Source organism: Bison bison, unplaced genomic scaffold (genome assembly GCF_000754665.1).
Source record: "Bison bison bison isolate TAMUID 2011002044 unplaced genomic scaffold, Bison_UMD1.0 scf7180017864380, whole genome shotgun sequence".
In the NCBI taxonomy this organism is placed as follows: domain Eukaryota; kingdom Metazoa; phylum Chordata; class Mammalia; order Artiodactyla; family Bovidae; genus Bison; species Bison bison.
Genome location: NW_011494952.1, coordinates 5,514,470 through 5,534,241, shown reverse-complemented (window position 1 = coordinate 5,534,241; position 19,772 = coordinate 5,514,470). Strand labels below are relative to the sequence as shown.

At 40.9% G+C, this 19,772-nt stretch overlaps 1 protein-coding gene across 3 annotated transcripts in view; it reads left to right on the top strand.

The window, feature by feature from the left end:
• The window catches only part of CDK1 (cyclin-dependent kinase 1), a 51,059-nt gene that overhangs the window by 11,525 nt on the left and 19,762 nt on the right, over nucleotides 1-19,772 (top strand). For 2 of the 3 annotated variants that reach the window (XM_010857435.1, XM_010857434.1), the window contains exon 8: nucleotides 1,932-4,329. The exons of the other annotated variant lie outside the window; for it this stretch is intronic. In XM_010857435.1, the coding sequence (XP_010855737.1) occupies nucleotides 1,932-2,030 (99 nt within the window). In that variant the 3' untranslated portion in view covers nucleotides 2,031-4,329. Of the gene's footprint in view, nucleotides 1-1,931; nucleotides 4,330-19,772 lie in introns of those variants that run through there. 3 annotated transcript variants of the gene reach the window in all.

The window sequence follows — 19,772 nt, the reverse complement described above, 5'->3', positions numbered from 1 at the left end:
TCTTGGTATTTACTGGTTTTTAGTTTAGACATAGGTGTCTTCCTTATTTTTTCATATTTTTAGTTACTTAAGCCTTTGCTGCATGAATTTCCATTTCTCACCTTGTGCCTCATTTCCACATCAGATAGGTTAGCAAAGGGATGAATGTAGTTCTTAACACCTTCCCCTCTATTACGTTGCTGTTCCAGCTAAACAGCTGTGTTCTTTAAAAATAAGACAAAAAATAATTTGTTAGCATAAAATTAAAATGTCCTAGACCTGCCCCAGGAAATTTATTTTAGAACAGTATTTAAATACTGAGGTGTTGCTGCTGCTGCTAAGTCGCTTCAGTCGTGTCCGACTCTGTGCGACCCCACAGACAGCGGCCCACCAGGCTCCCCCGTCCCCGGGACTCTCCAGGCAAGAACACTGGAGTGGGTTGCCATTTCCTTCTTCAATGCATGAAAGTGAAAAGTGAAAGTGAAGTCGCTCAGTCGTGTCTGACTCCTAGCTACTCCATCGACTGCAGCCCACCAGGCTCCTCCGTCCATGGGATTTTCCAGGCAAGAGTACTGGAGTGGGGTGCCATTGTCTTCTCCTAAATCTTATGAATCTCAGGTAATGTAATTCCAAAAAAGAAATTTTGGTAGGTTACTAAACAAAGGAAAGAAATCTATTGCTGTATCATCATACGTGTGTTCTAATTGGTCTTTGGGCCTCTTTCACAGGTTATAATCATGCCACCAACTCCAGCTCAGATTTCCCAAATGCTTACAGTGCAGTCCAGGGTCCTTTACTGCCACTCAGATATTTTATACATCAGTATTGATGACGTGATGTAAAAGGCCCTCTGTATTCCTGGCCCAGTCTGGGATTCTTTAACATTTCAAAGAATGTCACTTTAGTTAACGAAATGAAAATTATGTTGTCAATCACGGTTCCTTATTCTAGCCAGTATTGACATCTTGGACTGGATCATTTTTTGCTGCTGGAGGCAGTCCTGTACATTGTTAAGATACTTAACAGCATCCCATTTCTGTGTCCTGTAGATGCCTTTAACACATTTTCATCCCAGTTGTGACAACCCCAAATGTATCTACACATTGCCAAATATCCCCTTAGGGTCAGTCTCACCAGGTTGATAATCACTGCTGTACACCATATGTTAGTCTTGGTTTCAAATTTCATCTTTCTCACTTGTTAGCTCTGTGAACTTCGGCAAGTTCCTTAACCTCTTTGAGCCTCAGTATTCTCATTTGTAAAGTGGGACTAATTCCTACCTTTTGTTGTCAGGATTAAGTAACATGAAATGAACAAAGTAGAGTGCCAGCTATAGAATAAGAGCTTAGGTGGTAACAAGAGAGGAGAAGTATCTCTAGGTTGGCTTATTGATTTAAAGATTTCTTTAAGACACATTTTAACTTTTCTGCTGATGTGTAAATAAACTGTAACACTTAGGTTTCTGACCATAGTTCATTTAGTGAGTCATTTTAACTCTGTTTATAGCATAGTGCCTGCTGGCTTTGTTTTTATTAGAAACTGCTGAAAGCTACATTAGAAACCTCTATAGTTACTAACCACAGTTTCAGGAATGTTGTAAATAACTCAGAGGGCCTTTTAATTCTCAAAGTAAATATAATTAACTAGATAATCTTTCTTAAATTTATGCCTTGGTTTTAAAGTTATCCATGAATGCTTGTGTCTTAAAATGTAATTTATAGCAAAAAGGTTATCAAGATATTTGTGATTTAAAGAATAGATCATTTTAGAGCTAGAGGGTGAGGTAAAACATTTATGTGGTTTGGTGTTAAACTAATGGGAACATTCATTTAGTAGTTTTTCTTTAAAATTATTAGCATATGGCTTATTGGTAGAAAAGTAAGGCTTTGGGGGGAGTTTTTTTTTTTTTTCCTTAAATAAATAACCTTTTAAAATATCTTTTCCTCACACAGAAAATGTTAATCTATGATCCTGCCAAACGAATTTCTGGCAAAATGGCACTGAATCATCCGTACTTTAATGATTTGGACAGTCAAATTAAGAAGATGTAGCTTTCTGACAGTTTCCCTGTGTTGTGTCAAGAACAGATAATTGTACTTTTACTGTTCATCTCTGGTTTTGTCTTGTATATTTTTCTTTTCTTTGTTGTAAAACTTAATCTGTACTTCATCTTCTGATTTCAAAACTAAGTTAAAATGTAAATACTGTTCTATATGAATTTAAATATAATAATTCTGTATATGTTTGTAGATTCCACTGTAACAGCTGTTTGTTACTATAATAAAACTTTATAAATCTAGTATTGATGTCAGGAATCAGGAAATTTTTGAGTTAGCTTAAACCATCTAAAATGCTACCCCAGTCTTCTTTTCTTATTGGAAATACTAAAATTTAGGAAAGTGCTAAGTTCAAAGTTCATAATGCTTTGAAGTATTTTTATACTCTGTTTAAATTTTCTTGTCAGTTTCTTGTTATGTGGTAACTATACACCCTGCCTAAAGATGAATATTTTTCTACTGGTATTTCAGTTTGTGACCTAAATGTTTAGGCATTCAGAGTGAGAGAACTATCCAGATTTGAGAGACGATGCTTAATTTATAGAGGTTTTTAGTAACTTGTAAAACTAACATTAGTATATGCCAAAGCTTGCTAAGTTTTACAGTCAGAGATCAAGGGCTGTCCACAGCAGGAAAGAACAGTTTAGAAAATTTATGAGGTATCCTATTTTTAGGTAGGTTATGAAAGTTATTTGTCTGAGTGAATTCTTGTGCTTTGGTCAGAGGTAACAACCATACAAAGGAGTTGCTTATCTTGGCTTTCAAGTCTGACTAAACTCTTTGCAAATTTTGACATAGTTTAGTTTATTAGCAGCCTTCTTAGAAGGTTCTAATGTATAATTATTTAGCCAAGATCACTAGCTTTTGGAATTGTTTAATAATGCTGCTCATTGTGATTTTTACCTGTAATTAGCCTAATTTAGATTGTTACAGCCAAAAGAAGTGTCTCTAAAAATAATTTTTATCATTTTTAATGTACAGCTATCCACTGGTCACCCGTATGCTCTGTTTTTCATGCTGATAGCCCGTGACCAGAATGAGCCTTCTTGTGTGGCTGATCCAGTTGATTGAGTAATGGGTGATCTACCTAATCTTGTTGTCTTCTAATTTTTTCATTTGAGGAGAAAGTATGGGTCACTTTCTTTGGCAACAGGGCATAAGGTGAGAGTTTTGGTGGCCGCCTTCAAGGTCTTTCGGTGGAAGCCAGCCTGCAGTAAGGGAGTGCAACTAGAGATGGAAGTCATTTGAGGTCACACTGTTGAGAGATTTCATGGTGGGAATTTGGTAAGTGAAAGGTCAGTCACACAAAAGAGTTAATTGAGATGGTGAAATGGTGAAATGGAGTATCTGCAGATTGTCTATGAAGTATTGAAATGGGTCTACTTTTCAATTGTGCATTACAGACCTTTGGCGGTGTAGAATCAGCACTGATAACTGATGCCGCTACCCCTCTGCCCCCACAAAACTATCAGTGTGTCTTATAAATTATTTCTTGGTCCTTCTGTTTCAATAACATGTAGATGCACTGGTGTCACCAGTGTTTGGGGCCTTGTGGCTTTGGTAGCAGCAGCCTGCCTGCATGCGCATTGCTATTGTTCAGTGCAGTCTAATTGTTTGAAAAGTCAGTAATTCATCAGTTTAGAACCTACTTGGTGGACCAGGGAAATGAGATGGAAGAACCCTGCCATCAGTTGCTGTAAACAGACATACGTTTTGTTCTGCTCCAGCTCTCTGTGTAGTCCTAAGTAAAGTGTTTATGTCAGCTTCAGTGACTAGTTGAAAAGCCACTGAATTGGGTCCTCATCGCATGCATATTTTTAAATTGGCTTGTGCTGTGGCGCTTCTGATTGATTTTAAAGTGGATCTTGTCTGTGGGTTAGTAGCTCTTAAATCTGTTCTGTGCTAGAAACACCTGAGACTAACTCTCTTCCTACCCTGAACAGTTAAAAGTCCCCCAAGATGATTCTGATGCAGCCAGTTATCGCCAGTTGGTGGTGACTTTAACAACTTTGGGCCAACATCTAGTTTTAGTTGTCTGAAAACTTTGTTATCTTGCATTATCTCTAACTTGTTCTATTTCCATTTTAGGCTGTACAAAGTTCTTTGGTGAGGGGAGAGGTTTGTGTATTTTATCACCAGTAGGAGACTTCCATATACTGTGACTAATGCTGTATCTTATTGTCTGTAGGCTTTAGAGAAGGATTTGTTGTTGTTGTTAAACATAAAATACAAAGGCAGTAATGATGCAAAGAAGTTAATACATAATGTATAATAAAATCATTAATTTATATGTGGACATGGCCTGTGTGAATTAAATGTTTGAAAAAAACATTTTTTTTTAGTGAATAAAAGGTATTTTGGGGACTTGGATTAACAATGAAATAATTTTTAATTAGTAAAAAAAGGAAACTTGAAAGTTCTTGGTGAAATATACTTCTACATTAGTGCTTCTCGCAAACTGTACTTAATAACAGGTCAACTTAAGCCCCATCCCTGTTTAAATAGTTGCCTTATTCCTAGGACCCTAGGATCATTTTGCATTTTGTGGACAGAATAGAGACATTTAAATATGTTTGTGGGCTGTAGAGCTTGAGAGTAGTGGGCATTGTTTGAATAGGTCTGGGGCAAGATGGATAGAGTATTGAATGACTAAAGAGAAAGCAAAGGATGGAGGGATAAAGTGTGAAAGTTCCTGAAGAGGGAGAAAATTCTGACTTAAAAATAATGTCTAGGAAACGGCTCAGGTGGGACAGTAATGGTACTGACAAGGATTGTAACTTTTGACCTTTGGAGAAAGGAGTGATGTTAAATATAATTGGAAGCAAGAGTAGACCTTTTCAGTCCCATACTGAATATTTGGATATTTATTTAGTAGTTTGAATATTGAGTTTCTAAGATGCCTTAAAAACTTTAGAAGAAATGTGTTGAGAGTCATAGACTTGTTTGTTGAGAAGGGAAAAAGGTATCACAATACCTGCATTCCTTAGAATACTGAAAAGTCTGATTTTCAAACTTGAATTAGGATCTGGAGAGCTTCTAAGAGATTTCTTGTGCATCCCCAGATTCGGCAGGTCCTGTATAGCCATGAATACAATTTCTTAGCAAGTTCCAGGTGGTGATATGATGGTCCAAGGACCACTTTGAGAATCACTGCATGGGTAGTTCTCAGAAATCTGGAGAACTGAACAGAAACTTAGTCATCTTGTTATGAGAGGAAGCATGGTGCAGAAGGAAAAACTGACCCAGAGTCAGTATACATGTAGAAGTTGAATTGGAATTTAAACCTAAATCTTACATTGTCACTGTTGAGAATTGAGAAAAGTGAACCGCGTAATATAAAGATTGCAGTTTTAGAGCCATGTTAGGGCTTGGTTCCCAGTTTTGCCAATTCCATCTGTGGCTTTGGGTAGGTCACTCAGAGTCTCTGAATCTATTTCCTTAACTGTACAATGGAAATAATAAATGGCATTTATTTATATAAATACATAAGTAGGATTGTAAAATTGTTAGGGATATAGACAGGGCGGCCAGGCATCATGCATACACACAGACATACGCATACAGATATAGTACATGTCTCTTTGTCAGGATCCCCTAATGTTCTCTTCAATACATTGCAAAAATTGGGCAGTAAGCTATTTTTCTGTCACAGTAATCGGTTCTTAAATCTTAACAGATGGCATTTAACAATGGCATTACAAGGTACACTAGATGGGGAATATGGGTTCCTGGTACATGGTAATTCCTTTCTCCTTTGAAGTCTCCCACTTTTTTCTTATGTTACTCTTAGCACTGTTATTTTCTCCCTTACTGAGGGCTGGGGCCATGTCCTGTTCTTTCATCCCCACAGCCCTCTGTCTAGAACCTCAAGTGCTAGACTAATCCCAGGCCTTTAAGCTTGCTCATAGGTTATGGTACCTTCCGTTCAACTATAACTGAACATCTCTGGTGAGCAGCCACTGCTTCACATACACTTCCTGTTTTTCCCAGCAATCTTGTAAGGGAGTGGCCATCTTCATCTTAGAAACTAAGATTCATAGAGCTTAAGTAATTTGCTAAGGATTGCAAGGCTAGTTAAAAGCAGGAGCAAGGACTTGGGAGCTTTCTTTTTTTTTTTATTTTATTTTATTTTTAAACTTTACATAATTGTATTAGTTTTGCCAAACATCAAAATGAATCCGCCACAGGTATACATGTGTTCCCCATCCTGAACCCTCCTCCCTCCTCCCTCCCCATACCATCCCTCTGGGTCGTCCCAGTGCACTAGCCCCAAGCATCCAGTATCGTGCATCGAACCTGGACTGGCAACTCGTTTCTTATATGATATTTTACATGTTTCAATGTCATTCTCCCAAATCTTCCCACCCTCTCCCTCTCCCACAGAGTCCATAAGACTGTTCTGTACATCTGTGTCTCTTTTGCTGTCTCGTACACCGGGTTATTGTTACCATCTTTCTAAATTCCATATATATGCGTTAGTATACTGTATTTATGTTTTTCCTTCTGGCTTACTTCACTCTGTATAATAGGCTCCAGTTTCATCCACCTCATTAGAACTGATTCAAATGTATTCTTTTTAATGGCTGAGGAGCTTTCTGACTTCACAATGTTCTCTTTTCATGGACTTGTGTTGGTTCCCAAGATAAATTGATAGAAAATGTATTTAGTTTCTAAAGTTTAAGAAGAACTCAAGAAGGCAGGCAAATAGTAAAGCCAGTGCAGCCCAGGTGCCAAGGAGTTCCCTCCCAGCTCAGGGTCCGAACCAGCCCCCCAGGTTTCAGGCTTCCCCACGGAGCCCCAAAGCTCGTGAGACCTCTACTTCAAGGTTGAAAGGACCAAGGCGAGATAGTTTTCAATCAATGTTCATTTTCCCCGTCCCACTTTTACTATGCTGCATGTGGTCCTCTTGAGCTTCTTAATCCTGGCTCCTTTTTCATACAGATGACCCAGATTGGATCAGAGTGATAAACCATAACCCAGCAGCAGTAATTGGTTCAAGGGGTGGGCAAGTGACCTAAATAAGACCCGTGAGGGTCCATTTTGCTATGGAAACCCTGAGAGAATGAAGTCTTTCTGCTGACACTGCTAAACTGGGATGACAGGGCTAGGAGCCTGAGGCATCTCCCCCATTCTGCCAAAAAGTGATGAATAGAGAAAGAATCTTGGGGGTTTGATGTCCCTGGACTCTGGTCCTCAAGCCTGGTTCTGGCAGGGCTACCTTAACATTTGGAGCTACTCAGTATCCCTTGTAGGTGTAGGAGTTGTGGGTTTTTTGTTTTTGCTTAATTTGGTTTGAGTTGGGGTTCTGTCATTCCAACCCCAAAGAGTCACAGCCATCCGTACTAAAATAACAGTCATATACTTTTAAAGGAACCTCTAACTTAGCACCCTTATAGTTATAATCCTTATATAATTAAATATCTTCCCTTTAAAAGCTCTATTGTTCATCATCATTGTTTTAACTGTAGCTTCTAGTTTTGATTGTGTAAAATGGTACTGATAGAAATGTATCCCTATTGTTTCAAAGAACCTACAAACTTGAGGAATGTTTATGTATACGTACCTACTCTTTTACCAGTTAGGAGTAGAAATCTATAAAATACACTTCCACAGGCAGTCGTTTCTTGAGATACAATTTCAAAACCATGCTATTTTCTGCTAAGGAAATGATGGAATAACAGAAGCAGAATGGGGAGAATTTCCTAATGAGTGTTAGTTTTTGTAAAGAGCTTTGTAGTAACTAAGTAGCCTATGCTATTTCAATAGAAGCTTCCTATACTATAAAAATGCCTTTAACTATAAAACCACAAGAATAATTATACCGTAATATACACTTTATAATAAGGACAGAAAAGGTAGATTTCCCAACGGAGCACAGCCATTTGTCTCAATGGTTCTGGTATCATGACAAACATATTTATGTGCAAGAAAATATAAATCTATTCTTCATGAACTGTGTTCACTGCTTCAAGGATCCAAATGGGAAGCCGAACATTTGCTCTATCTTAAATCTTGCTAAAATTTGAACATAGTTTTATAAATGCTTTTTTGGCTTCTTGTTTGAATTACTTCTCATGCACAGGCACTAATGGAAAATGGTTCAGAACATAAAAGGCTTGTGATTTCCCAGGTGAGCAGAAAACTTTTTAGACTAGTCAACATCAATCCGAAGCCTCAGGGACTGGATGACAAATGCAATGTTATTTATATGTTGGGAGCTCTTACCCATGCTAACAGAAAGTTCTAGCAGCTTCGATAACCATAAAGGGCACACATCTCACCTCTTTCACCCCAGATTTTGGCATTCATTATGACTCACAAAGGTCCATCTAGTCAAAGCTTTGCTTTTTTCCAGTAGTCATGTATGCATGTGAGAGTTGGACCATAATGAAAGCTGAGCGCCAAAGAATTGATGCTTTTGGACTGTAGTGGGGGAGAAGACTCTTGAGATTTGGACTGCAAGGATATCAAACCAGTCAATCCTAAAGGATATCAGTCTTGAATATTCATTGGAAGGACCAATGCTGAAGTTGAAACTCCAATACTTTTGCTACCTGATGTGAAGAGCCAGCCGACTCATTAAAAAAGACCCTGATGCTGGGAAAGATTGAAGGCAGGAGGAGAAAGGGACGACAGAGAATGAGATGGTTGGATGGCATCACCGACTCAATGGACTTGAGTTTGAGTAAACTCCGGGAGTTGGTGATGAACAGGGAGTTTTGGCGTGCTGCAGTCCGTGGGGTTGCAAAGAGTTGGACACAACGGAGCGACTGAACTGAACTGAACAATATGGGAGACATGGGAGATGCAGGTTCGGTCACTGGGTTGGGAAGCCCCATGAAGGAGGAAATGGCAAACCACTCCAACTATAAAATGTTCATATAAGAGAGAACCCAAGTGATCAGTGAAGAGAAGTGTCAGATCAGGGAATGCTGCATAGATTTTCAGTTCCTAGAAATTAAAAGTGTAATAGCTAACAGTACATGCAGCACATGCAAGCCAAGCACATTGTAAGATGTATGGAGTGTTTTCTTTGGAAGAGCAATGGTGATTTCCATTCTTCACTTCCCCTCAGAGGGTAATAGGGAGTTTAACTCAGATCTACAGGTATTGTAAATAGTCACATTCTGAAAAATAACCCAAAAGTAAACTTTATCCAAATACAATTGTATAAAAGTATATATCAGATAATAAACATTGTGATGTTAGTATTATATATTCATAAGTCTCTGTCAATGGAATAGCTGGCTCATGTATAAAGGAAAAAGGCAAAGAACTTCAGCCTTATCTCTTATATTGTTTTTTAAGAGAAATGTCTCGTGTGTTACCATGTTTGGAATATCTCCTAGCAAGGCTGAAAAGCAAGGAATAAACAGCAATAATTCAGTGTGCCTAATGGCACAAAATAAAGGAGGTATTCACAAACAGAAAACTGGACCTTTGAGCAAATGTTTATTTAAATACAAACAGCAACTCCTACTTTTCCTGTTATCTCCAATTATGTGATGCAATATTTTTACCAGAAGAAGTGCTTTTTAAAAACAGCCTTCCAGGGAGCAAATAAACAATACTATATTTGGCTAACAGCTGCTTTTGGAAAATGAGATGTCAGCAAAGCTGAATGTTGTTTAAAGAAAACTAATTATCCAGCTACCTTTGACTTGGATCAGAGTAAATAAAGCACTTCCCTATTTGCACAGAAATGTTTTGTCTAGGATTTAAATATTAGGTATTAGTCAGATATTTCACTTCCTCACTCATTTGCCATGTGGAGCGAATTGCGTTAAAGTATCCCTGTGTTTGATTTTGCTGCCAGAACCACTTGAGGTCATCTGGTGCTGCGGAGCCTCCATTGCTTTCTTGCTTCACCATCCATGAGTTGTTCTGTTTGGTGTAAAGCAGTGTGTTTATAGACACACTGAAACACAGGTGACCTAGTGACACATGGAGTGGCGGCATTTGTGGGAGTTAAATTATGCAAATGTCAGGTAATATAAGTGTGTTTAAGCTCACATGTAGATCAGAAGTAATGGAAATACCACCAGATTTTGAAAATTCGTTTGAGGTTGGCAGGCCATGCGGACTGTAGCACTGGCATATGCATTGCTGTTGGGCAGTTTGGCAGGAAAACAAAAGACCTGCAGCCCTTTGTCAGTGTTGTCAACCAGGCTGTGGCTTCCCTGAGTTAGAGCTTCTGTGGGTAGGTGCCTATGGTGAGGACTTTCCTTATTTTCACATTGACCATTTTTTAAACTTAATTATATGTTCTGTATCATTAACACATACCTTGTCAGTTTTTTAATGGCTGCATAGTATTTCCTTATATAGTTGTCTTTTAATTGTGCAGTTGAACTTAACTAGGAATGGATGGGACTTTGGGAGGTTGTTTTCTTTGCCTTTTTTAAAGAAAATTTTATAATTATTTTTGACTGTATCAGGTCTTAGTTGCAGTGCCCAGCACTGTAGTTGTGCATGAGGGCTTAGCTGCCCCAAGGCATGTGGGATCCTAGTTCCTGGACTGGGGGTTGAACCTGCATTCCCTGCATTGGAAGGCAGATTCTTAACCATTGGACCACCAGGGAGGTCCCTCACATTGGCCATTTTATAATTTTAGATATTTTTACATTCTGAGGCAATCCTATCTGAACATTCATTAAATGGGAGTGACAATGTTAGGGCTGAAAAACGGACTGAAACTTTGGTTTTTGAAATGAACTTTAGATGGGCTTTAATGGTCTTGAAGGCCAAACAGTGCCTATGACACATTTTAGAGCAAGTCTCTAGTTAGAGTAAAATGTTAGTGTTAGTCTTGAGAAAATAGAAAGCAGCACGAAAGCCAAAATGTACTATAGTTGTACATTTTGAGGAAGCATGTCTCATTCTGTGGAAAAATCAGTATTGAGTTATGCATGTTCTTTAAGAACATATCTTCTAAAATATGGTATATGCTTTTCATATAAACAGTTGTTAGAAAACAAGTCTAGGACAAGCACAGTTTTAATGATTCTGTAAATGTTTGTTCTTCCAATGAGTATTTATTGAAAGGTATTATAAGCCAGATACTATGTCATGAGGACAGTGTTCAGCTAAATAATCTTACCTTGGTGGGCTTTACAACCCCTTGTTGGGAAGACAGGTTACAAACAAGTAAACAAATGTAATGGGATATTAGGAAGGGACTCTCCCTGTTTTTACTTTGGCCATTAAGGTAGTTGTCAGAGTAGTTCTCAGAATTCCATACCTGGTATGCAGATTTACAAGGAAATGACTCTAAGAACCTGTCCCACAAGTCTTAGGTCCAGGATAAGCTACACAATTTCCAGAGCCCAGTACAAAATGAAATGAAAATGTGGGACCTCCTGTTAAACTATTGAATTCCAGACAACAGCAACAGAGCATTAAATCAGGCACAGGGCCTTTCCAAGTGTGGGGGCTTGTCTGACAGGTCACATGCCTACGAAGTTGGCCCTGCTTAGATCCTTTAGCCAAAAAAATAAAAACAGAAAAGCTTAGAGTAGAGAAGAGGGATTTGGGGGATTATGATCTTCCGAAAACTGCGCTTTGCTTTGGGAATGCTACTATCTAACTCACCCAAGTCTAGTGGGGAAGTGGTTCAAAGGGACTCTTGAAGAGCTTTGAAATGTGTTTCTTGTCATGAAGAGACACAGAACCAGTGCCTCTTGGAGGCCTGAGAAACTAACACTGAAGACTGACCAGGTGCATAGCTCCTACCCACGATATCTGCAGAACAGTCAGGAGAATGCCACTGGGTCTAGAACTCATGGGGCAAGTGGTGTTTGCCTAATTGGACTGGGTCCAAGGGGGAGAGGCAAGGAGGGGGTTTCTCTTGGGCCAATCTGCATTTGCCAGATGGCATCAAGTTCTGTCTCCAGACAAAGAATGGAGTCTTCCTGACATTTAGAATAGCCACTCTGACTCACAGTCCTTCAAGCGCCTTTGTAAAGTTAAGCATACTCTGAAAAAATTTTTTATAAACCATCAATAGCAATATACAGTGGTCCTGTGTACCCATCACCCAGTATCATTTTTACTACATTTGAAACTCTCGGCATGTCTCTTTCTGTTCACATCTCCCTTTCTTTTTCCAAAAGATGTATTCCTTTATACTTTTTTCAATTTTTCTGTGTACTTTTACAACATATCTATCTTCTTCATCATCATCATCATCATTGTACGCTTTTATGCTTTATATAAATATATAAAATTCTAACATTTATTTGTTTGGCTTTGTGAGACTCATCCATGTTGATAAATGTAGCTATTGCTCATTTGCTTTCACCGTAGTAGAATATTCCATTGTATGACTGTACTATAATTTATTCACATTTCCTATTAATAGACACTTGTTTCTCTTGCTGTTATGAACAGTGGTGCTATAAGTTTTGTTATGTATGTCTCCATCTGCTCCCGTGCAAGGGCTTTTTTGGGGCAGTGGGGACAGACCCATTTCGTGTCCCTCCCCTGCTCTGTTCTGTATCTCATGTTGCATTTCCCAGATTCCTGTGTTCCCTGTCTGGCTTCTGGGCTTAGCCAATGGGAGGCATTGGCAGGAAAGAGGGGAGAGAGAGGTCAGAGTGTCTATCTCTCTGTCACTCAGATAGTGCTGCCTCTGCACCTCAGCTCCCACCTCACAGGTCCACCCTGGTTCTAGCTTCTACCCAGATACTTCAACTGACTCCTGGTTTTCTGACAGCCTCACTCTTCTGTCTCTATAGACTGGGGTGGCAGTGGGCTCCTGAAGCGGCAGGTCATTGGTTGTCTCACTGTCTGCGGCTTTGCTTCTCAGTTTTTTCAACCCAGGAGACACCAGTGCGGCCGCTCTGCGCGACCCTTCGTATGCCTTCCCGCGTTCCATTACCCTCCAACCCGGTTACCAGGCAGGGTTACCGCCAGACCATTAGTGGTCCTGCTAAGCCATTGGCTGGCGCTCCAGTGGGCCCCTCCCCCAAGCAGCCAACTGTCAATGAGCGACCGTTGGTGCGTCAGTCGGCCAACTGTTTGCGGATGGAGGTCCTCAGGTGGAGGTGAGGTAAGAGGCAGATCCGGGCTTTCTCCCTGGGACCCTCCAGCTCACCCAGCCTCTGGCCAGTGGGTGAGCTGGGCTGGAGCCAGGCGAGCAGGCTGGGGGCTGTGCCCTGCAGGGCTCCAGAGCCCTCACCAAGGCTGCCCTCTGGCCAGGTCCAGGCCTTGAGGCAGCGGTGAAGCTCTTCCCCATCCCTGCCTCTGTGACCCAAAGGCAGCAGCAGTCTGCCTGGGACCAGCCTCTGCGATTTGGGTGGCCTAAGGAGCCTGAGGGCCAGTTGGGTCCTGGGCTCCTGGCTTTCTCAGGGATGACAGCTGGGTGGGGGGCTGGGGATCTGGCGCTGAGGGAGCTGCCAACTGAGACCTGCTTCCTCTTAGCCAGGACCTGGACCTCACAGGGTGAAAGTTGAGCCTTGGGACCTTGCCCTTTCTTCTCAGAACAGAGAATAACATTTTTTTTTTTTTTTTCTTGGTGGAGGACCTGTGACCAGACCTCAGAAACAAAGGATCTGATACCAAGAAGTTTGCAACAACTAAGCACATCCCTCCCTCACCTTTCCTAAAATAGAGCTTTGTTGAGAGCTTTTGGGACTTTGGGGGTTTTTAAGGCAGGAGCTACCTGTCTCCTTGCATGGCCTTCAATAAACCTTTCTCTTCTCCAAACTCTGATGTTTTGGTATTGTTTGGCCTCAGTGTGCAGCGGGCACATGGACTTGTGTTTTGGTAACACCACCTCTAACTACCTAAGAGGTATAAAATTATTTGCCTATTTATTTTTTCTTCAAAAAGCTTTATTGTTTCCATTTGGTCCAAGGTTTGGGCAAGGATTCCAGGGTGGTTAAAAAGCTGCCTGGTGGCTGCAGAGAGGGGCTTCAAGCAGAAGCCCTGACACTAGAGGGGCACCTCCAAGGCCACCGGCCTACAGCGGCTCCTGGTTGTATTGGAGTTGAGCCTTTGCAAGAGACGCTCACTCAGCCCAGCCTGGGAGCCCACCAGCCTGTGGAGGTTGATCTGGGCTGTGGAGGTTGATCTGGGGGTTGCCCATCTTCTTGATGAGTTTCACCTGCTTATCTAGGAAGCGACTCTCCTGGAAGTCACAGAGGTGGGGGTCTGCGTGGGCAGAACCCAGGCCATGCAGATCCAATATGGCCAGGTTTGGGTTCTTCTGTACGAGAAGGGTGGCTTCCATAGCGTCCTGGGTTTTACCCCACTCTTTTTTTTTTTTCCCTCCCTAAATATTTATTTATTTTGGGTTGCATCAGATCTTAGCTCTGGGGTGCAGGATTTTCACTGTGGCACATTGGCGTCTCTCTAGTTGTGGTGAGGGGGCTCAGTAGTTGCAGACTGGGCTTTTTAGTTGTCCTGCAGCATGTGGGATCTTAGTTTCCCAAACCAGGGCTTGAACTCATCCCCCCTGCATTGGAAGGCAGATTCTTAATCACTGAACTGTCAGGGAAGTCCCTACCTCACTCATTCTTGAGGTGGTTTCTGCACATCCTGGAAGGAGCTCAGCTGTAGCACTGGTTTTGCATTTTAAGAGACACTTGGAGCCTTCCTGCTTCTCCTGGTCCCGTTCGCAGAAAATGTGGCTCACACCCTCCAGAGCCAAATCCTCCCAGTGGAAATAGACACTCATGCACACACACACACTCACCCAGAAAGAGGTAGGTGTCAGAAGCCCACAGATGCATATTGACCAGGCAGCTGATGACAGCTTCCACCTCAGGAATAATTCTGATGATCTGGGAGCTCATGGTTGATCATTATTAAGGAGTTTAACTCAAAAAATGGTGTTTGTCCCAGTGGCTGGGGATAGCTCAGTGGCTCATTCTGAAGGTTTCGACTGTTAAAAGGGTTGGAGGGTGGTGGGAGGTTGGAGCAAGGGGTATCTCTGGGTCTGTGCCATCCAAATACTGTTGAAGAGACAGATCTGCAGAACTGCAGAGCACACTGCCTGTTTATTGATTGATTGGTTGGGTCTTTTTGATTTATAGGAGTTACTTATGTTATACATACTAATTCTTTGTTGATTATATGTGTGGTAAATATCTGCTTCCATTCCTTGTGTTGTCTTTTTTTCAGTAGTATGTTCTCGTGAGCTGAAGTTTCTCATTTTAAGGTAGTTCTCACCAAGTTTTAACATTTCCCTGAGCTGCATGGAACATCGCTAATCAGTTGTGAGCCAACTTATGCGCCTAGACTACCTGTTTTGACAAACTTCTGCAACCCAGATCCCTTCCACAGAACATGTGCATGAGGCAGCTTGCAGTTGGATAATCAAGGAACCATATGCTAGCATTTCCCATTAGAATAAATGGATGGACTCAAGAGAGGCCGTCTGAGGCTCCATTTGATGCAGATCCTAGCTGGGAGCATGGAGTGGGCCTGGTTGCACTAGGGGACACCTTCTGGGCTTTTCTCACCCAACTGTATCTCAGACTCCACTGAACACAAGACTATAATCGGCATGTGTTGTTTTCAGTTTACTGAGCCTGGTTTATAAAGTTTGTTGAACAGAGAGAGCCCCTGAAACATAACCAGCTATGCTCAATGTGACCAACTGGCAACCAAGAACCCTCCTGGATTGGAGCAGAGAACATAGGCAGTGTGCAGCCAGGGTTTCATGCTGCCAGAGGAAGCAGATAAATCTAAGGAGGACGACACAGCAGGCTGAGGAGAGTGAGCCCAGGACCAGCCTCGTGCTTCCCTGGCCACATAAGCGTCCACATCCATCTCTCCACTGGCGAGGGCGGCCTCTAGCCCAGACCCAGTGTGAGGCCTGACTCCCTAGAACAAAGGTCAGGAGCACTTGTAACATTTGCATATTAGACTTGTTATTACTTGCACATTATGTTTTTATTATTTTATTTTTTTAAATTAATTTTATTGGAATATAGTTGATTTACAATGATATATGTATGACATTTTAAAAATTCAAACAATATAACAAAAAGTACACAAAGTCCTGTTTCTTTCTTGTTCTCATCATCCAAATTCCCACCTTTCACTCCGGTCTCCATTTCTCCCCACTAATGTTTTCTTTATACAAATAAGCAGGTATGAATGTATGCTCTTATACGTCTCCATTTTTATACAAAAATAGCATATACAGACAGCTTTTTCTTTTAAACCACAGATCTAGGAGGCATTAGATAAAGAATTGTAAAATCAGATTTTATTTAATTAGATCTTTCCTATGAATAACTGTGTTATTTTGATAAATTTTTCCTAATCTCCTACCACAGTTTAAAAATATTCTTATGAACATCTGTGGTCACCCACCAATCTGAGACAGAAGTAAGTCAGGAATAAACTGGGCAATTTTTTTCTTTTTAAATATTTCAGAGTCAGAAAAAATGTTGTGTGATGTGTTTATTAAAGAAAAGTTGAAGAATATAGAAGAGCACAGAGAAGAAAACAAAATTTAACAGTAATTCTACTACACAGAAATATTCAAGTGATAACAATTATAGTGCTTAGGATACATTTTATAATGGATACAGTGCATGTCCCAATAAAGCACATGTACAATTAATATATTTTAAACTGTAAAGTGGGAAAGCATTTATCAATACTTTTAAAAAAATTATTTTATTTTCGGCTGTGCTGGATCTTCGTTGCTATGCATGGGCTTTTTCTAGTAGCAGCAAGTGGGGGCTACTCTGTAGTTGTGGTGTGCAGGCTTCTCATTGCGGTGGCTTCTCTTGTTGCAGAGCATGGCCTCTAGTTCCTCGGGCTTCAGTAGTGCAGTGCATGGGCTTAATAGTTGCGGCTTGGGGCTCTAGAGAGCGGGCTCAGTAGTTGTGGCAGTCTGGCTTAGTTGCTTCAAGGCATATGGGATCTTCCCAGACTAGGGTTTGAACCCGCATCCCCTGCATTGCAAGGTGGACTCCCACCAGGGAAGCCCAATACTTGTTTATCATAAAATTACAAGTGTTCACTATTTCCAACCGTTCAGTAACAATAATGTGATGTGTTGATATATATGTTAGCTTGCCTTCTCTACATATATTTTTTAATATTCTCTATACATGTTGTTTTCAAAAGGAGTTAAGTAGAGGCAGATATTGATTTTTTGCCAAGTATATAGAATTGCATCACCTCTCTATTCAGTTCAATGGGTTTCAACAAGTATTCATTCTCTAATAATAAAATTAATAGTAATCCTCACATTTGTGTACAGTATTACAGTTGGCAAAAGTCTTGTCTGCTCTTTGAACAGCCTGTTGAGTGAGGTAGTACTATTCTTATTGGCTGGCTAAGGAAACTGAGGGTCACAGGAGTTAAGTTCCTTATCTAAGGCTGCCTAGCTAATTGAGTTGAAGACTTGCAAGTTTGGATTCCAAGTCTAGTTCTTATCCCACCAGACCGTGGTGGGGACAGAAAGGAGAAAGGAGGAACACCTCATATTCCCAGACATCTTTAGGTTTACAATGTAGTTGATGAGACAAGTCACAAAACCCTTAGACACCCAGAGAAGACAACAGCTGGCCTAATGGAGGCAAAAATGGTCACCCTCATCAGGCCCAATGCATCATCCTCCATTTTGCCAGTTTCCATCACTTCTCCCTGTTGCTTTACTGGACTTCTTCTGGACTCTGTGGTACCTACCTAGACCTCAGAGGCCTTTGAAGAAGAGCTCCTGTGGAGAAATTGGGTAGAACTTTAGCTAAATTCCGGTTGTGAGATTATCAGACTGTAGGCCAGGCAGAAAATGTGCATTCCTCCAGCAATGGAGATTTTTTCACTGACAAGTGAGAGTTACACTTAAATATTGTGTTTTTCCTGTAGCTTAAAAATATTATCATGCATTCATTTGATTGTTCAATCATTTACTCACTCATGTTTGAATTCAACAAGCATCACTGAGGAACCAGCATGTCCTTGGTGTCCTAGGGCACCCTGCCAGCCCTAGTGGAGAGCAAGATAAATAAAACACGAGTTATACCCTTAAGGAGCTCCATTTCCACATGATTCTTCTGGTTGCTCAGGCATTATTAGATAACACACAATCTGTACTTTCAACCTAGACACGACTAAGGGACAGCTCTGTAGAAGTATCGCTTAGCTAAAGCCCAAGCCAAGAATTGTTTTTCATCTTTTTTTGATACTACAGCCACTCTTACAAAGAAGTCTCTTTAAGTATTAAGATAGAAGGTGGTGGTGTCCAACATATATAAGACAACCCATATAGAGTGCAAGAAGAAAACATTAATGTTAGTATTACTCTTTGCAACCCCACGGCCTGTAGCCTACCAGGCTCTGAGGAGCCTCTCAGTCCATGGAATTTTCCAGGCAAGAGTACTGGAGTGGGTTGCCATTTCCTTCTCCAACTCACAAACAGTACTATAAGAGATTAGTTTTGACCTGGAAGTTCCCCAAACAGAAGTCTTAAAATGTTCTTCCCAAGAACATTTCAGATTTCAGCTATGTCGATGTTTCAGTTGCTCTTTTATCATCTCTGCTCTGAGTATTTTGCAAGTAACTGACAATATCCACTCTGTAGTGATCCAATATCCAAGATCATTAATTTTATGGAGGATTCGATGTCCTCCTGAAAAGAGCAATGCTTCCCTGCTGTGCTTCAGTCCTTCCTTTTACAACTCCCTTCTCTCAAACCCCTCACTACATTCTCTGAATGTTTTCTCACTGCTGTACTACTGTCTGCAGAGGACACTTATTGATTTTGCCTTCCTGCCATTGATTACCTCTCTTTGTGTAGCTGCTCATTTCCTTGACTCTCTGGTCAGGTACTTTCAATGAGCCTGACTCTGCTCTCCCTTTTTAGGACCAGGCATATCATTCAAAACTTGCCCATGAGATTCCCATCCTGCACCGCCCACAGTGATTGATTTAGAAGCAGACATGTCAACCACCAGGCTTGATCAATCACAGCTAATGGGTATTGACCTTGAAGCTTTTGCCTGAACTATTGGTAGAAAACAAAACTGGCTAAGTATGCTAGATTTTGAAAGTAAGCCTTGGCCTGCCAGTGGCCATGATGGAACCAAAATGATTTCCTCCCTGAGAATAAAGCCAACACAAATTAAAGCAGAACCAAGATATGGAGAGGGAAACATTTCTAAGAATATTGTTTGAGCCTCTGGATTCAGCTGTACTATGCTTTACCTAGAAGTTTAGTTGTTGTTCAATTGCTCAGTCATGTTAGACTCTGCAATCCCATGGACTGCAGCACTCCAGACTTCTCTGTTCTTCACTGTCTCCAGGACTTTGCTCAAACACATGTTCATTAAGTCGGTGATGCCATCCAACCAGCTCCTCCTCTGTTATCCCCTTTTCCTCCTGCCCTCAATCTTTTCAAGCATCAGGGTCTTTTCCAATGAGTCAGTTCTTCACATCTAGCAGCCAAAGTATTGGAGCTTCAGCTTCAGCAACAATTCTTCCAATGAATATTCAGGGTTGATATCTTCTAGGATAGACTGGTTTGATCTTCTTGCTGTAAGAGACTCTCAAGAGTCTTCTTCAGAACCACATGTTGAAAGCATCAATTCTTCTGCATTCAGCCTTTGTCAAGGTCCAACTCACCTCTGTACATGACTGCTGGAAAAACCAACAGTTTTGACTATACAGACCTTTGTTGGCAAAGTGATGTCTCTGTTTTTGAATATGCTGTCAAGATGTGTAATAACTTTTCTTCCAAGGAGCAAGCATTTTTAATTTCATGGCTGCAGC